Source organism: Rhyacophila brunnea, unplaced genomic scaffold, assembly GCF_057557595.1.
Source record: "Rhyacophila brunnea isolate RB1 unplaced genomic scaffold, BYU_Rbru_1.0 scaffold_14, whole genome shotgun sequence".
Lineage (NCBI taxonomy): Eukaryota > Metazoa > Arthropoda > Insecta > Trichoptera > Rhyacophilidae > Rhyacophila > Rhyacophila brunnea.
In genome coordinates this window covers 36,528,364-36,547,786 of record NW_028232796.1, presented here as the reverse complement: position 1 = coordinate 36,547,786, position 19,423 = coordinate 36,528,364, and the positions used below count along the sequence as shown (strand labels likewise).

Sequence of the window (19,423 nt, the reverse complement as noted above, 5' to 3'; positions counted from 1 at the left end):
AAATTAAATTAATTAAAATTATGAATAAAAAGCGAATGTGACATATTAGGCCTTTTAAAATATTATATAATAATGCCTATTATAATGTCAGTATTCTTTCTAAGCTTTATTATAAACTTGTTAGATATTTATAATCATCCACAGGTCATAAACAAATAAATGTCAATAGTTAAAAAACCTCCTCCTGTAAAATAGCATTTTGGTTAATTCGCCCTTTTTACAAAACACCGACGATCATCCATATTCGTGGGTTGCCACTCGAAGCCGATACATGGCTTTAAATTCTTTATTTTACATTTTGCGAAGGAACTGTAAATAGAGGGAAAATGTATATTGGGCATTTGAAAAATTATTATTTAAGAAATTTTTGGAAAACAATGAAAAACTTAAACAAACAAAACTTATGTAAGCAATAGGAACAAAAAATGTCTGCAACAATCAATTTTAATATTAGAGCCAAACACACAGAATGACAATCGATACTAAATTTGTTAAAATAAAAGATCGCCCAAAATCACGCAAAGTAACGGTGGCCTTGGGCACTGCAGAAGTGTCTATAATCAAAAACAGTGATGCAAATAATTGAATGAATTAAAATAAATTGAATTTTTAAATTTAATATTTCAAATGTAAATTGTAAATTAAATGTACTAGAATGAAACAGAAAACCAAGAGTAAATAGGAAAACGTGAATTCCAGGCACCTAAAAATGTGGCTCCACTGTATAATATTACTCTAATTATCCAAAATATACAGTTTACATAAAGGTGTATTAGAATATATCATGATATTAAGTCGGAAAACTTATTTAAATTTGACATGGTATTCATTTAGTAATGGTTGTGGTAGGTATCCAAGGAAAGTCAACTGAGTGTAGCTGAGCAGACATTTCCAGTGGGTTACGTGAGATTGGGCCAGTCTTCCATCAAAGGTGCAGGCCAAGGAACGTGGACCTCTTGTATTCCGGTGGGCGTGCGTTTTGGACCCTACGTGGGTGTCATCACTGATAAAAGCCCAACCGAATCCTTGTATGCTTGGGAAGTAAGTAATACGTCATAGTACCTATTTCTATGTTTGCTATATATTTTACAAACCATTTTACACATATTCTGCATATTCTTATTTCGCGTTTGCGTCAATAAATAATCGGGATGAATAAATTAATTTCTGTGTACTGATATGGAAGGGTTTGTCAGAGGTTTTGATTCGACTGTAATTAAAACCGCGGATTCAGGGTAATTGAATATTATATATATTTTCTCTTTCACAAGAGATATTATAGGACATAAATTTAATATTAATAGAAGTAACAAAAACCTATGTGAAAGTTTATTTACCTATTAATAATTATCAATATGTCACGGGTATATGCACTGGTTAATATTAATTAAAGGCCTTATGTTTGGATTTCAAATTATTATTAAAATTTGGCGCTAAACGAGGTGTATTTTGGTTTAGAATCATGCGCGTCTGCGGCAGTTTTGAGGGCCCTTCCACTACTGGCTGATATCATTGTGTTGAAACTATGCAAGAGTGGAAGCAGCTCCAATTATTCGGTTATAGAATTCTTTATTTTGATGTTGGGCAGCGAGTGTCCCGTCTCAATGCTACAAATTAATATTATTAGGTAGGTACCTACAAGTTAAATATTTATCTCCCTAACTCTGCCGGTTATGGGATTTTTGATAGGGGATTTAGGCATTTACATATTAATATTAATCAGTATTAGTACCGACATTTTAATTTTGACTGTCTTCTAGGTTTACCATAGATTTACTGTTATAGGATGTTTTATTTTTTATTTATAGTATAGAAGGCGATGTGATTTGATATGCCGTTTAGACAGAAATATTACATACATATCTGACAAATAAATATTGTTTTTTTTTTTAAACATTATGTAGGTATTGAATTTTTCGCGGGCACATGGTTGGAAATCCCTGGTGTAAACAGTTTTAATATAAAAAAATTGTCGATATCCAAATTGGATAGACAGGCAAAATCATTATCCTCAATAATAATATTGATGAAACAATATAATACAAATATACCAATATAGATAATGCTGCCTAAAAACAAAGATCTAAATGATTAAAGGCAAAATGAACTTTCCAAAATTTCTGTTGCTAATGTACTCATTATTGAAAATATTTATTGTTTCAGATATGTGTTAACGAAAAGAAATCGTTTGTTGATGCCAGCGATCCTAACACCTCAAACTGGATGCGATTCACCAACTGTGCTCGAAATGTTCACAAGCAAAATCTACAGGCTTTCCAATACAAAGGGAAAATTTTCTACAGGTTACCTATTTATCTATCTATCGTAGTTTCTCATTTCAAATGTTTTCATGAAAATTATGATTTATCCAAATAAATTAGACATGTCATTCGTACATAAAAAATAGGTCAACAATAATGACTATAAACCAAAGTTTATTGCACCATTTTTTAATGCGACAATCTATAAAATATTCATTTTTCCATAGATACCAAATCTACAAAACACATTAAAAAATCGAGCTTCTTAAAGCTCCCCTAGTTATACCATTATTTTACCAGTTTACCATTATTTGATGGTCCAAAAAAATTGAATATTTTTAAATAGGTAATAGCTTTACTTGTTTATTACACATTCTAGAAATGCCAATTTAATTTATGATATAATTTTGAAGTTGTTTCTTATTATTGTTTCGCAGAACCGTGAGAAACATTCCTGAGAACAGTGAGCTACTTGTATGGTATGGTCCGCACTATGGTCGACTTCTTGGAATCGACCCCGCCAAATACCATTTGAAAGATCTTTCTTTGAACAGTGGTAAAAACTATACTTTATATAAAATTTTTACATTTTTTAAATTTTGAAGCCTGAATTGCGGGCGGGTCCACTCTTCTGACGTTGATGTCAGATGAAGAGAACAAAAAATGAAAATAGCATTATGAGTTACATTACTTAATGTGAATATTATAGTTAGTGGTGGTTGCTTAAAATAATTGGGGATACATATTTTGTAAAGCATGAAAAAGATTTACATATTGGAAGGTTTTAGAAGAGCCGTTGTTTGGCCACAATTATTTGTGGAAATATGTAGGGGTAGGTTGCTTAAGTCATACTCCCTGAGGAAAACTCGCTTTAATTTCAATCGTTCAATTATTTCGTACTTTATTGTGTTTTGTAATTATTTCAATTATAATACATAGAAACATAAAAAAATGTTTACACACGTTTTTAGTTGATTCTTAAAAAAAAGTTTGTTTGCTACGACTTAGAAACCAGTAGCCCAAGTTGTACTTAGAAAAAATAAAATAAATCTAACTTACAATAAATAGTAATTTCTACCCCCCTTCTTGGTAAGTAGAAACATATAGATAAATAATCGTAAAAATAAACTCTTATCAATCTTGCAAACGGCATACTCGCACAGTTTTGTCTCATTTTCAACTCAAGCTTGGAAAGCTTAACTTCGAAGGTTTTTAATTGTTAAACCATTAAAACACGATTCCAAAGCAATTACGTGCTCCACCAGTTCTTTCTCCATATTGTCAGTCAATTTCTTTGGCCTCCCAAACTTCGTGTGTTTGTTTATGCCTAAGTTTGTTTCGGGACTTTAAAATCTCTACCCGCCTCATTAAAGTACATTAATCCACTCCATATATTTTCTAAAATTAGTATCATATCATCCTTCTTTCACATGTTGTTTAGTATTTTAGCCACCCTAATCAGAAAAAAAAAAATAAAAATAATTTATAAACACTAAACATTTCAAAATCTTAAGTCGTACCGGTATGATTTACGATTTCGATGCAGGTATGACTTAGGACACCGACGTTTTCTAAATAAAATCCAACACAAATTTATAACCGCGATGTTAACAGGTAATTCTTGTTCCGAAATAACACCTTCAAACACTGTCAAACCGGGAATAATTGTCAATGACTCCACGAAGTGATGGCTTGGATTAACAGATTTTTTTTTTAAATTTTTTTATTTATATATTACAACACTGATAAGTATTATAAGCATACGAATCAACCAAAAATATAACACTGCCCGCTAATCATAAATCACTACGGCCGAGCACTAAGAGAGCCAAAATACTTACTAAATGCATATTTCTTTAAGAACACTGATTAGTAGGTACACTCTCTGATCGATTGATTGGATGTTGTGACCCCGCTTGCCGAAATATTGCAGTGGTACTATCACCGGCCTTCTGCGCGCTCTGAAGCGTCGATGGCAGGCCGTGATAATGTCAAGGTCAAAGCGGGGGTGGGGGACAGAAACGCACGGGGTATTTGGTCAAGGCTGGTTTATTGTAAGTCGTTACATGTTATTGTCATGGCGGTCGGTCGGTAATTGGCGGGCTGCAAACGTGGCTTCTTTGCGTCCTAGCTGCTGATGCTCGCTGTCCGATGGGAGGTAGGGTCGGGGCTTGCGGCTTGGCGTGCTGCCGATGTCAGATGTGGTCTTTTTGGCGGGCTGTCCGGAATGCTGGCTTGGCTTCGCGTCCGAGGCGAGCGAAGGCGAGAAGAGATTTTTCGGTCGATGCTGTTGGTTCGGCGCAGTGTTGCCAAGTCAAAATTTAAAATTTCAGTAGAATGTGACAAAAAAATTCAGTAGATTTGACAAAATATCAGTAGATTTCAGATTGTGAATACCTACTCATTGAATGACCAATTCTTTTCTGGATTTTCAAAAAAATACACGTAAAGTAATTAACGTCTCGTTTTTTTAGAGTAAAATACCGCGTAAGGTAATTAACGTCTCGTTTTTTTTAGAAAAAATTCAGAAAGTTCAAAAATAATTAGCGAGGGCTTCAAGAAATATTCCATTGCAAATTTATTTTCCAAATTTTCATTGCATTTCATTTCATTTCAGTGCATTAATCATGTCAAGTTTACTATTAACATAATCATGAATTTACTCACAAATATTATGGAAAACACAAATATTAGTAGATTTTAGAAAATGCAATAAGTATATCAGATAGGTATGATTTAAAAATAAGGAAAGAACTCACCTTGTGCAGATAACAAACGACCTTGATGCTACTTTAGAATATTATGGTCTTGTAATAATAATTATGAAATAAAATAACAATAATAAAACTATTCATCACCATCTATTTATTGTTTTATTTATTGTTTGTTTTCGTTATTATTGTTTTCTACACAAAATAATGTTAGTTTATAATACGATTTATCACTACACTTAAGTAGGCACCTAGTTATTTTTATATCACTGGTTTCACGATTACTACTAAGGACAATTTAAAATGTTTTCTGAATAACAAATGAATCAGGAAAAATATTTTAAGAAGTTCAAAAATAATAGGTATCAATATTAACGAACTTGTATTAATAATTTTAATATTGCTATAACTGCTGCTATCGGAGAATGCTAGAATAAAACTGATGAAAATTAAGGGCACAGTAGAAACCATTTTCGACTGTCTAAACACTCTAAACTCTAAACAATCTGATGAAAACAAAACTATAAAAAGTAGGTACTAGGTAGGTACCCAGTTGTTCCTTGTTCGAGTTTCGAGATCCCATTGTTTGGTGTAATTAAAATAATTCCTAGTTATAGAAAGGAAATCTCTCCATTCGCGATGTTTTATTCAGTTTTATTTTCATTCTAAATTTCATGAGAAAGTTTTAGTTATAGATATGCCACCATAAATTGTCCGGTTTTCGAATTTAGTACTAAGCTCACCACAGTATAAAAAATATTGAATGATATATCAAAATCAGCATGTGGCGCTCTCACTAATCGGAAGACTTATAAATTGTTATATCATATAATTATGTACATTCACCTTTACTTGCTGAAAGGTTCTTGATAAACCTGACCTAAAATTTAAAATTGCTATTCAGTAATTAATACCTAACCAAATTAAATGTTCAAATTTACTTTATGTACCTGAGCCGGATCCAAAAAGTATCATTCATTCGAACTTACGTGCATAAGAAAAATATTTGAAACCAGAAGAAAAAAGTTTTTTTGCGTTCTAAAAAAAATATTTGTGGACAAAAACCCTTTGTACTAACAATGATTGAAATGTTTGAATAATGTCTCTTGTTCTTCGGTTTTCTTCTTATCAGCTTATCACTTAACAATGATGCAATTGTTCATCCCCATTAAATTTTATTTTTGCTGGTCACACATAGCATAGCATTAAAATATAATGATTATTGAGTCATGTTACGTTATGGTGTGACGTTTTACGTAATAAATAATAATAGGTAGGTATTAATTTATTATTTTCTAAGCAATGATGATGTCAGTGGGTTAAAATGCCGGTATTGGGTAGCGTAACAATGCATCCTTTGTTAATTTAGAAGCGTGTATCCAAATCAACAAAGGCGTGCGTAAATCTTTTCAACTTTATTAATAAATTCACCATCGTTGACTTAAAAATATGGGAAATAGCCAAATATCAGTAGATTTCATGAATTTCGAAAAAAAATCAAAAATTCAGTATATTGGCAAAAAATATCAGTAGATCTACTGAAATTTCAGTAGACATGGCAACGCTGGTTCGGCGGTTGATGTAAGAGAGAGCTTTCGCGCCCATCCAGATCCAACTGCCCGATTCGCGGCGTCCTGTTTTATCCGTCGGTCGGGAAGCTCCCTGTTTTACCGACGGATTGACTAGTGGCGGCGCGAGCGGCCGTTTTTGATAGACCGCGTCTGTTTTGGCGGGATTTTGACGAATTTGAATTTCAAGGAGACGGGTTCCGCTCGGCCGAGGGTTGCGATCACCGCGAAGAGTGGACGTAGGCTGTGGTATTTTGGGAAATATGATGGTTCGGTCCGCCCTTTGAGGTAGTCTCCTGTGGGAGATTTCCATCTGGTATCAAACGACCTCTCCGGGAAACGACCGAACCGTCGTCTTTTCCATCAGCCTACCGTCGCTTGTCCTTGGGGGCCGGTTCACCTCTGTGCGGCTTTGACGCGTCCGATGGTCTTGGCGTGCTTGAGGCTCTTTCGTGTCAAAACTGCTGAGGTTTCCACTTCCACATGGTGGTTCCCTCGAATCGACCAGCTCATCGCATCCTTCGGCCGTCGAAGAGTGAGGTGGGACCTGTTGCGCCTGCTAGTCGCCGCCATTGTGTGACTAGAGACCAGGGCACCAATCTCAGCTTCCTCGTGAGGTTTTCGCGGAGGTGTCAGACATGTCAGTCAGGGACACTCCGTGATAGCGCCGGTTCCAAGAATAGACGTCTGGTGATGGGGTCTGGTGTTGGAAGTGGGACCTTGAGTTCTTGAGCGTCGTCTTCTCGCACGTCCAAGGCGTCGAAGCGGTTTGGCCATAGGTGTCGTAGTTTTAAGGCGGGCGTGACATCCTCGCTGGCGTCGGATGTTTGTCGATTAATGCTGGGGGTCTTGCTGTGTCCCTGGAATCTTGGCTTCCGCTTCAGTCTTCTTGGTCCCTCAGGTTGCAGATCCGATGTAGCCTTGGGCCGTCGGCGATTGAGGCGGTGTCTGATGTATCTGCTGGTCACCGCCGGTTGGGCAACCAGAGACCAGGCGACCAACCTCGGTCTGCCGTAAGGTATATCACGAAGGTGCCGGGCGTCGCGCCGGGGCACTCCGTGATAACGCCGGTGCCAAATGGTAAGCGGCTGGTTATGGGGTTTGGTACTGAAGCTTGACCTTGGGTCTTTGCGAGGAGTGTCGTCTTCCAGTGCGTTAAGACTCGCTAGGCTTGATAAGGCTAGTGGTTATGCTAGGCGAGACATCCGCGCTGGTGGCAGATGTTTCGCCTGGGTTTGAGGTACGAGCGCCGTTGGCTGGCACCTCGCTGTGCTGGGTGACGTCGGTCACGAAGAGCGTCGGCGTCGGTAGCCGGGGCATCTCCGTGTAGCGTCGCGACGCCGTTGGCCATGACATCTTACGTATTCCTCCGTGGGCCAGGGTCGACGGATGATACCGCTGGTCGGAGGAACATAACGATGCTGCTGTCACGTCTTGCGATGGAGCCGATGTCCATGCTGATTTGCTATCCAGGCTGTTGCTTCTGTCAGGCGCCACTGGTGTGCTGAATTCCAGGTTTCGGGACCACGCGGTTTTTTGCGCGGCCCCCCAGCAGTGTCTGGCTAGGCTTTCTACATCGAATGAACTCGCGGGAGTACGTTCCGCGCGATCTCGTGCGTCATTTCCGCTGCGAGAAACGCATCGCCTCGTGTCTCGATGTCGCGATTGCAAGCGCGAAACAAGGTCAATTTGACATTGTGACTACCGGCCGTGTGTTTCTCCCCCGGTAGAGTGAGTACTCGCAAATGTCACTGTTTGAGGAAGTTCACAGTTGTACTCACTCTGCTGGCGTATCTCAGGGTCGATGCTGGCTCCGGTGGACACAATCCTGCCCACAAGCCCCACGTTGACGGCAATCAACTTATCACCGGCCTTCTGCGCGCTCTGAAGCGTCGATGGCAGGCCGTGATAATGTCAAGGTCAAAGCGGGGGTGGGGGACAGAAACGCACGGGGTATTTGGTCAAGGCTGGTTTATTGTAAGTCGTTACATGTTATTGTCATGGCGGTCGGTCGGTAATTGGCGGGCTGCAAACGTGGCTTCTTTGCGTCCTAGCTGCTGATGCTCGCTGTCCGATGGGAGGTAGGGTCGGGGCTTGCGGCTTGGCGTGCTGCCGATGTCAGATGTGGTCTTTTTGGCGGGCTGTCCGGAATGCTGGCTTGGCTTCGCGTCCGAGGCGAGCGAAGGCGAGAAGAGATTTTTCGGTCGATGCTGTTGGTTCGGCGGTTGATGTAAGAGAGAGCTTTCGCGCCCATCCAGATCCAACTGCCCGATTCGCGGCGTCCTGTTTTATCCGTCGGTCGGGAAGCTCCCTGTTTTACCGACGGATTGACTAGTGGCGGCGCGAGCGGCCGTTTTTGATAGACCGCGTCTGTTTTGGCGGGATTTTGACGAATTTGAATTTCAAGGAGACGGGTTCCGCTCGGCCGAGGGTTGCGATCACCGCGAAGAGTGGACGTAGGCTGTGGTATTTTGGGAAATATGATGGTTCGGTCCGCCCTTTGAGGTAGTCTCCTGTGGGAGATTTCCATCTGGTATCAGTACGACTTGGGCAACCTTCCCCTATTACTTTTATAAAGACATTTTCTTTGGACGTGTAAAAACATGATGATGGGATTAGGTAGCAACTTTACAGATGAACTTTTAAGCAATCTATGCCAGCATAATGTCCTAATAATTAACAAGAATTTAGATTTTTTGTACATCCTTCGATGGGCATTCTACTAAGTTATTTTGAAAATCACATTTTTCAATGTGCGTGTGATCCAGAGTAATGAATGGGTATGGGTGAATGGCTGAAACCACTCCTCATTACAAATTTGTACATATACAGTCAGACCTCGGATTGGGAGCATAATTTGTTCTGAATACGTGTATGTAATCCAAAGCACTCGTTTATCAAAGCTAATTTCCCCATAAGAAATAATGGAAACTCAGATTCATTCCAAACCCCAGAAATATTCATAAAAAATGATTTATTATATTAAATATAAAGTAAGTAGGTACCTAATTGAATTTATAAATTATTGTGTCAAACGCCTTTCATTGTCACTAATGGAATCATTGCTTGGATCACTAGAATCTTTTCTTTTTGTGTGACTTACAAGCAACCTATCCAATGACACTTGCTTTTGCCTCCTTCTGAGGATTTCTCTCAGAGAGAGAAAGAGAGAGAGAAGAACCATCAGCTCAATTGTGATCATGTGCCGCTCGGCAAATAAAGAGTATATTATGTACAACTCATATTGCAAGACCTTGAGTGTGTAGGTACTAACCATTTCTTGGAATTTACTTTTATTTACTTTGGTTCATAATTCCATGGTTTTGAATACTTGATGAAAAATCAATACTGTCCACTAGTAGCAGAAGGTAGCTCGGTGTGCTAGTGATGTATGGATTTGGGGTTCAAACTCCGATGGTTGAATGAAATATAACCATTATTTGATAGGTATTTTCTTTCCTCCCTCTACTCCAACCCCAATAGTTATTAAGTGAATGGTCACAAACACGTCCGCATGATGCAGTAATGCGGGGTGGAGGTAGGCTGTTAAGATCCAACATAGATACCGCATACTATACTGTGTTCGTCATAGTTATTTGTTTTCATTGAACTAATAATATAAATTGCAGATAGTAGTGATTAGTTTTTAAACATGAATGAAACCCTACCTAAACCAAAGCATAATAGCTTACATACGCTATGGGCGATTGGATTAAAATAGCGCACATTTTTTCAGTCATACTTGTTTGTTTTTGTTGAATTACGAATAGGCACATATTGCAGATTGAGTTGGTTACTTTTTTTAAATCCATTAAGCCCTGCCTAAACAAAACCATAATATGTAGATAAAAAATATTCTTCTATTTATTAAACATCTAAAATTGTGTATGATTTAATGTGATAATTTAAAGATAGATGAATATTTTTTGACTATCTCTTATACCTCAATTTACATAATTGAATTTTAAAAACTAACCAATACTTCCTAGTTGCAATTTTTAGTTTTAGTTCAATGAAAACAAATAAGCATGACTGACATAGTTAAGTGCGCATTATTTATGTTGCGGATCTTAACAGCCTACCTTCACCATTCGCCACTGTAATGAGGGATCCATCATATCCTTTGTCTGATGCAGAAATTGTACATAGCTTATTTACAATAATTAATAATCCCCAGTGGCGAAGGCTCCATACTAAGCGATTATTTAAAGCCTACCTTCTAAGAAAACTATATCTTCAAGTATTTATTTAAAATTTAAATACATATAGAATATTTTAAAATATTAAGAGTCATCTATGGTGTGAATTCGAATGTAGATAGGCCCGACTGTTTAAATTAGTCAAGTTTAGAATCAAACAAAAAATTACAAGCGAGTAGCGACATCTGTTTTTGTTCTTTGAATGACGATTATTGACAACATAATCGAAAATTGTTTTCTATACTTATGATGACTCATCTCTTCAAGCAAGTCTACAAATTTTTGTCGCGTTTCGGAAGCGCTCGAGAGACCCGCTTCCAACTCTTTTTACAAATTTTATTGTCTATGCCGGCCGCTTTAAGCAAATAATAAATAAATAAGATGATTTAAAAAAATAATGTCTATTGGGTTCAATCAGATATAATTATTAATTGTTTTTAAAAATAACAAATAATTGTATCTCGTGATAATTATTTAGATTAATTCAGTCATAGACAAACATAATTTATATCGTTTTAATTCAGTGAATTCAGTCAGATTGTTGTTCAAAACATAGTGGTATAGTTTTATTTTGTGAGACAATTCAGTGATTTATTGTGTTCTGAATGTGGATAGATTATCTTGTTTTGTACACTAAGTCATTCGTCAGTGCTTTAAATACAAATTATTTGTAAAAATGTTAAGTTCTCCAATTGAAATTGGTCATTGATTGTTGTATAAGGTACGGATCAAATTTTAAAAATATCGTTTTCGAGTTTGACGTTTATGTGTCCACACATATTGTCAAAATACTCAAAATCAAACTAGATTATCGAATCTTTCAATTATAGCTATTGAAAAAGAATTATTAATTAAATTAAAACGTGGGCAAACATTTTATGATGATGTTTTAAAAAAAATTTCTCTGATCTCTACAGCCTACCTCTTCCCAAAAGTCACCCTTCGCCACTGAAATCCCTTGAAAATACATAATTTGGAACAGCTTCAGCCACATAAAATAATAAGTAAATTACTTGGAAGAGCATAATATGGGCTTCCACAGAGTGGGAGCTACGTTAACTAATTTTTTTACGAATGGTTATTAACCATTCGCCCAACCCATTAGATGCTTGTAGTACCGAATGTTGGAGATGGGCTGCAGAGATTTGACATAAACAGAGCACACTACACTTAAGGGTTTAATTGAATTTAAAAAAAACTAATCAATATCTACCCTGTGAGATTTGAGTCCATATCTATGGCTTCAAGTCCTCGCCCATGCAGATATTTTTCGAACTATGTGTCTGAGGAATTATTATGTTCCGTTCCGTCAATAATATTCGAAACCAACTTGAATGTGTATTTACGAAATTATCTTCATGGATAGTGAGTAGGTTTATTACAATAGAAGTCGGTCATTATTCCTAGATATTATGTTTCTGACAGTGTTCAAAAGTCTGTATTTTCAATGAAGAATGCTACATTTTTTAATCTGGAAAAAAAAAATATTTTACTTAATAATAATCCCTGTTTACAGATGGTCGGTACCCTTGCGAATATTGTTTGATTAACTACACAGAAGAAATCTATTTGTCAAAACATTACAAACGTTGCCAAGCAAAGCGATTGCATGACAATAAAACGTATTGTCCACCACAAGTAGGAGTCATGAAAATAGATCAATCTAAGAAGCAGTCGGTATTGCAGAAATCTGTCGCAGGAGAAAAACCATTTGCGTGTGATGAGTGTGAATTTAAATGTAAGCGAAAAGATCATTTAAGAGTTCATAAACTTACACATTCAGAAGAAAAACCATTTGCGTGTGATGAATGTGATTATAAATGTATTCATAGAGGTCATTTAAAAACTCATAAACTTACACATTCAGGAGAAAAACCATTTGCGTGTGATGAATGTGATTTTAAATATAAACATAAAAATGTTTTAAAAACTCATAAACTTACACATTCTGGAGAAAAACCATTTGCGTGTGATGAATGTGATTATAAATGTAGACAAATAGGTGATTTAAAAAAGCATAAACTTACACATTCAGGAGAAAAACCATTTGCGTGTGATGAATGTGATTATAAATGTAGACGAATAGGTAGTTTAAGAAGGCATAACCTTACACATTCAGGAGAAAAACCATTTGCGTGTGATGAGTGTGATTATAAATGTAGAGAAATAGGTAATTTAAAAAAGCATAAACTTACACATTCAGGAGAAAAACCATTTGCGTGTGATGAATGTGATTATAAATGTATTCATAGAGGTAATTTAAAAACTCATAAACTTACACATTCAGGAGAAAAACCATTTGCGTGTGATGAATGTGATTATAAATGTAGACAAATAGGTGATTTAAAAAAGCATAAACGTACACATTCATGAGAAAAACCATTTGCGTCTGATGAATGTGTAAATGTAATGAAATAGGTAATTTAAGAAGGCATAAACTTACACATAAAGGAGAAAAATGATTTACATCTGAAGGGGCAAAAATAAGTTTTTTTCGTGTCGGCAACCACAAACATTGAACTTAGCAACTCGCCGCTTGCTGCCAGCTTGCAGTATTAAGCAATCTCACACTGATACTGAGTTTCAAATTTAATTTTTTGTAAATGTCTACTGTATGCATTATTGAGAGTGACTCATATCTGTCTAGACTTGGGATAGAAAAATAATTACTCGCAACACTCTCCTGAAATTATAAAATGGATAATTTGGGGACCTGCTAATAAAAAGGTTATGCGTAACTAAGTTTATCTTAAGATGTTTTAAAACTATATATATACTCAAACATAAAGGATAATAATTGAATTGCATATTTATATAATGACGTAACATGACATAAATAATTAGTGATATGATTGGTATGTCATGAATGTGAATACAAATCCAATGAAGTTAGTAGGTAGTTTCAGAAATCATACGCTGCCACAAAACATTCTTTGTAACATTAATATTTACTGTAATGTTTTTGTTGATAAATTGCTCTTTTGTTCTCTTTAGGGTCATTACTTATTTTTTAGCCAAGTTTCCACGGATCGAGTCCCAGGTATACATTTAATTGTCATAAAATTTGCCATGTTTTCAAAAATAAGACCAGATGCATACATAAGCGCTTCGGGTCCAGACCCACCACTGTTGTGGGTCAGCAGTTTTTACACCATCACAAATATAATTATGCGTGAAACAAAATTCACATATGTAACTGATCTGGATGTAAAGATATAACTATTTTATTTCCACCATTGGAGTAAGAATGTCCTATGGACATTGTGTTTTAGATATAATCGTTTTAGCTTGACTCATTCACCTTCGAACACTAAAAAAAATGTAGAAATAATGATATTGTTTTGTGACGGTGAACAGTAATATGACATAAAGGATCATTTGACAGTGAGACCTTATTTACAAAATGTTGAAAAGTGAATATGTAAAATTTAAATTTGCATAGGTATTTCATTTTGAAGTCAGTTTATTGAACTTGGTCACCGATGCACTCAACACCTCAATTATAAAAATATTTGCAATGTTGTACTAAAGACCCCATTTTGCTATTGCATTAATAATTGTTGTAGGTATGCAATGTGTACATTCATATGAAGTCGTTTGATCTCACACAGACAGACTAGTCACGCGCAAACCCCAACAAAATATCATGTCTGAAAACTTGTGTATAATATGCAGTTGGGAGTATCACAGTTCATTGTGAGCTCTTGTATCGGAAATAGCTGGCCATATGGTATTGAGATCAAATTCATGTCTAAATAAAATACATAGTAAAAACCACTGGAATTCAAGGGAAACACAGAATAAAATAGGTTGGTAAAAAATTTGAATTACAGTAATATCGTATATATTTATATACTTAAAATTCTAGTAGATGCTCGTCAGTATTAGTCATATCTATCAAATATCTGTTAATAAATGACAGTGTTAATTAATCAGATATTTGATACCAATTATTGTAATATTACTGTGCAAAATGCTCCACGAACATGTTATTTTTTGATTGCAATGATATACGGCCATCTCTTTCCGGTGAGACAGTGGACGGTGAATTGTAATACGTATAATTTACACGTAATAATAAAATAGTCCGTCGACCAAATTTTATGTGTACTCTCAACGCAATAGTGTATTGTGAACAATTTTGATGTTTTATGTCTGTACTTGTTGTTTAATAAATTTTGAATTCAAACACACTAGCTCTGTTTTTTATTTGAATTATATTGATAATTATGATTTTTATGTAAATACCCAATGTGGGTGAAAAGCCAGAAACAGACTGTCATCATATCATGTGAACCCATATGGAAATTTAAACAGTGATACCACAAATAAATAAATTTGAATTAAAATGGATATTACAAAATATTATACCGATATTGTGCGTGAGAAAACATATTATTCCAAGTAATATAAAATTAATAGAATATTATGTCATTCGCGATCCTCAGGTAATCCATGATTGTAAATAACTTCATGTTCTCATTTCTGCCATTTTCAATTATAATCTCATTTATTTTCAAAAATACACAACCAAACCAATTAAAACAAAAATAAAAATGTTTTATCACGTGTTAGGTTTTGATATATTTTTTAAATACCATGTAAAACTACAATGTGCACTTTTTGCCTGTGACTTACGAGCTTACCGTGATGTGATAGCAATCTGTTTCTGGTCTTCGCCACCTGCATGAAATGTCTTCGATTTGTCTGCCGCATTCTGCCTATACAGTCTTAGCCTCTGGAATAACGTGTCTCTTTTTGCACATTCCAAAGACTGCAGCTTAGGTCTTCCGATTTCCCTTCCTCAATGAAATTCATGCTTAATTATTGTGTCGCCTTACTTTCACATTATGTGACAATCTAACATTATCAATGGATTATGCATGTATCAAGAATAAGAAATTAAATCTGGGAAAATTCATTTAAAATTACCATTGATTATTACATTTTGTGGTTATCCCACGATTATTATCTTCTTCTTTGGTCCATATCCACTCTGTCGCCCGCCAGCCCTGTGTCTTTTCAGGTCATGCCAACATCCTGTAGCTCCACTGTATATAGTCTGTGGATGGTGTATAGCAGCCTGGATTGGATGCGAGGATCCAGTTGGCTTGAAGAACAGGCATCCCATGTTGAAATTCTATTGAAGTAACACATGGCCGAGCCAGATCCAATATCATTTTTTTCACTTTCAAAACGATGAGAGGCTACATGGTCCGTCTTCTTACTTCCTCGTTACTCCTAGTATCTGCAGTAAGCTCAAAGCTCAGTATACGTTTGCTCTCATTCAACGTAAGGTAGGTACTATTATTTTATCTCATTGTAATAACTATCTACAAAACCCCATATTAGCATTCACTAATTGAGTCGCTTAGTCACTAAACCAGCTCTGGAGGGTTTTTTGAGTTTTGAGTAAATCACGAAAGACTCGTGTGCATATATGATGATTTTTAATGTAATTTAAGTTATTATAATAATTATATCTTCCGGTACATAAGAATAAGTAAAATTAAACCTTGCATCCAATTTATGTGCCACATTATTCCAAATAAGATATTGTAATTATTTCGATAGCAGGTTTAGTCACTTACTTCCCAATGGAACGGACACGCAGTTGGACATTGGTGATGAGAAACGATAATTCAATCTGCACATATTTGTTTCAATAAATATATGTATTTTTGAATTTGTTTTGCCAAAATGTTCATTTTGGATCTATTTAATTATTTGTTTATAAGAGTTATATAATCGGAAGAAATAAAAACAATTGAAATTCAATTGAACCTTAATAACTCTGTTACTCGGTACAAAACTGTCCTAACTTATTATCATAAAAAAATAACATAAGCAATTCAAAAAATTAATATCATGGTTATCACCGGCCTTCTTCGCTCTTAGGCGGAGATGGCAGAGTGTGATAATGTCATGGCCAAAGAAGCGGGGGTGGGGGACAGAAACGCACGGTGTATTTTGTCAAGGCTGGTTTATTTTTATCGTATTTGCGATTTGGCGGGCTGCAGACGTGGTGTCGCGGGCTTGGCTGCTGGGGCTTTGCGTCCGAAGCGATGCTCGCTGTCCGGCGTCCGATGGGAGAGGATCGGGGCTTGCGGCTTGGCGTGCTGCCGATGTGGTCCTTTGTTTCCTGGAGATGCTTGAGAAGTCTGCAGACGCGGTCCTTTTGGCGGGAGATGTGTCTTGGCTTCGCGTCCGAGGCAAGAGCAGAGATCTTGGCTGTTTGGCTTTTTGGCGGAAGATGCTAGCTGTTCGAGGTCCGAGGCAAGAGAGAGTTTTTCGCGCCCATCCAACCGTCAGATTCGGCGTCCTGTTCGTCTTATCGGTCGCGAACCTCCCTGTTTTACCGACGGCTTGACTAGTAGCGGCGCGAGCGGCCGTTTTCGACATACCGCGTCTGTGTTGGCGGGACCGTGGACGAATTTGAATTCGGATTTGAGGAGACGGGCTCTGCTCGGCCGAGGGTTGCGAGAACCGCGAAGAGTGGACGTAGGCTGTGGTGTTCTGGGAAAGTTGATGGTTCGGTCTGCCCTTTGAGGTAGTCTCCCGTGGGAGACGTCCATCTGGTATCATGGTGTCATCTCCAAAAGGACGGGGTGTTTGCGCTGGACCACCCCATGATGAAGTGGTTAAGGTTATCGTCTGCTGGCTTCTCTCGGGGACATGTTATGCTTGATTGGCAACGCGGATTTCAAGAATAATGGCATATTTTATTTTCATTTATCTTATAAATATTTTTGTTATGACTATAAAGAACTAAAGACTAAAAGCAATAATTTGTGTCAAATAAATTCGCGGAGGTGCGTTGGCTCCGAGTAACCAATGCGAGAGACAGACACCAAATAAAACAACCTTTTAGCTGGCCTATACCTACCTACCTAATACCTACCTACTTTATGTTTCCCATAATAATTTGGTATTTTTCACACTAAATAAAACTATTAAAACTGAAAAGGTAGGTATATATTATAATAACACCATAATAATATAAGCCCTAAAAGCGCGTTGACACGGTCCAAGTACACTTGGACCGAGTGCCATCCAAGCGACAGCTTCATACTAATTATTCCTATCCAAGCTACTCGGACCGCGTCCTACTCATCCAAGTTAGCTTAGTTAGTATGAAGATGTCTCATACGAGTGCGCTGGGATGGCACTCGGTCCAAGTGTACTTGGATCGTACTTGGACCGTGTCAACGTGACTTTTTTTTCATTTCTGAAGCCATAGTAGGCATTTTTGCTAGTAATATTGTTTGGCTTCAAATTATTGGGTAAGTATATATATGCATTAATAGCAAGTATTTTAATAAAAAATCGAGCAAGTATTTTATTAAAAAGGTGGGAACTATTTAATATGAACAGCAAGTAAAAAATGATTATTGGTAAGTATTATAATATAACAATGGAAGTATTTAAATTATGATAGGGAATTATTTAAATAATTTTCGGGATTTATTTAAATAATTAATGGTAAGTGTAAATATCAATTTGTCAGTATAAAATCTATTTTGGACAGATTTTTTCTTTTACAGAAATAACTTATTTAGTAGCTTCTATCACTCCCCTCCATTTTGCGTGTGTGTGGATTTCTCAACTGTCACTTTTATTTTTAGTTTTCTTTTTTTATCGTCTGCGTTTTAGGATTTGGAGGTAGATAATTGATACACTGGAATGGTTTCGGAAACGACGAGGTTTATTTGGTGTTAATATATACTGTATACTTACATTAATTATCATTTAATTCTACGGAGCGCAAAATGTACGCGTTCGCGATTTTGCTGCTTGTCGCGATCTCGTACATTTTGCGCTCCGTAGAATTAAATGATAATTAATGTAACCATATAGTATATATTAACACCAAATAAACCTCGTCGTTTCCGAAACCATTCCAGTGTATCAATTATCTACCTCCAAATCCTAAAACGCAGACGATAAAAAAAGAAAACTAAAAATAAAAGTGACAGTTGAGAAATCCACACACACGCAAAATGGAGGGGAGTGATAAGTGGCGCCCAACGTGGGGCGCCACATGATAAATCCAGGGTTCCGGTCTAGCTCAGACAAAGTTCAATTCGAACCCTGGTATCACAATTTTTTGTTAGTAACTGGTAAACGATCACTTCTTATTCTTAGTATGGTTTTTTTTTAGGATTTGGGCTGGGTAAAATAACGCACCGGAATTAGTTTTATAACGGCAGGGTATATTTACGTCGATGTCATATAATTATTACATAGTTTTATAATTTGTTTTACGGACACAATATGTCTTTTTTTTTTTTTAAAGAATTATTATAGGTTATTCATCACACACAATTTATAAGCGCAATTGATTCCAAAATATTTATATCCCCGAGCTGGTTACTTATAATATACAATAGCCGCGAAATACTATCGACACGCGATTTTTTTTAATAGTTTATGTTACCGAGTACGAAATACGTGTCCCGCATCTTACTATTTTCGTCATCCTCAAGCCATCTTGAAATTCATCCCCAACGGTTTTTTTCTTGGGCGACGTTGCATATCTCCAACGGTCAAAGACAATGTTGCCGGCCGACTTTTAACATTATTTTCTATTTCGGAATCAACGCTGTTAAATTGTTTACATTTATTTTGTACGGCACACTTACGCGTTATTACAACGTAGTGTCCGTACTGCGGATTTTTTTATA

General features: G+C 36.6%; 1 protein-coding gene across 1 annotated transcript; it reads right to left on the bottom strand.

The window, feature by feature from the left end:
* Positions 1 to 16,712: 16,712 nt before the first annotated feature.
* Positions 16,713 to 18,037, bottom strand: LOC147075923 (uncharacterized). The gene is made up of 2 exons (XM_085942339.1): positions 17,935 to 18,037; positions 16,713 to 17,775 (listed from the first exon to the last, which is right to left on the bottom strand). Exon 2 carries the CDS (start codon positions 17,322 to 17,324, stop codon positions 16,713 to 16,715), a length of 612 nt encoding a protein of 203 aa, XP_085798465.1. The 5' UTR covers positions 17,325 to 17,775; positions 17,935 to 18,037.
* Positions 18,038 to 19,423: the final 1,386 nt, after the last annotated feature.

Bases quoted from the DNA above. Each gene is read 5' to 3' on its own strand.
- LOC147075923 (XM_085942339.1), bottom strand. From the start codon at position 17,324: ATGATACCAGATGGACGTCTCCCACGGGAGACTACCTCAAAGGGCAGA.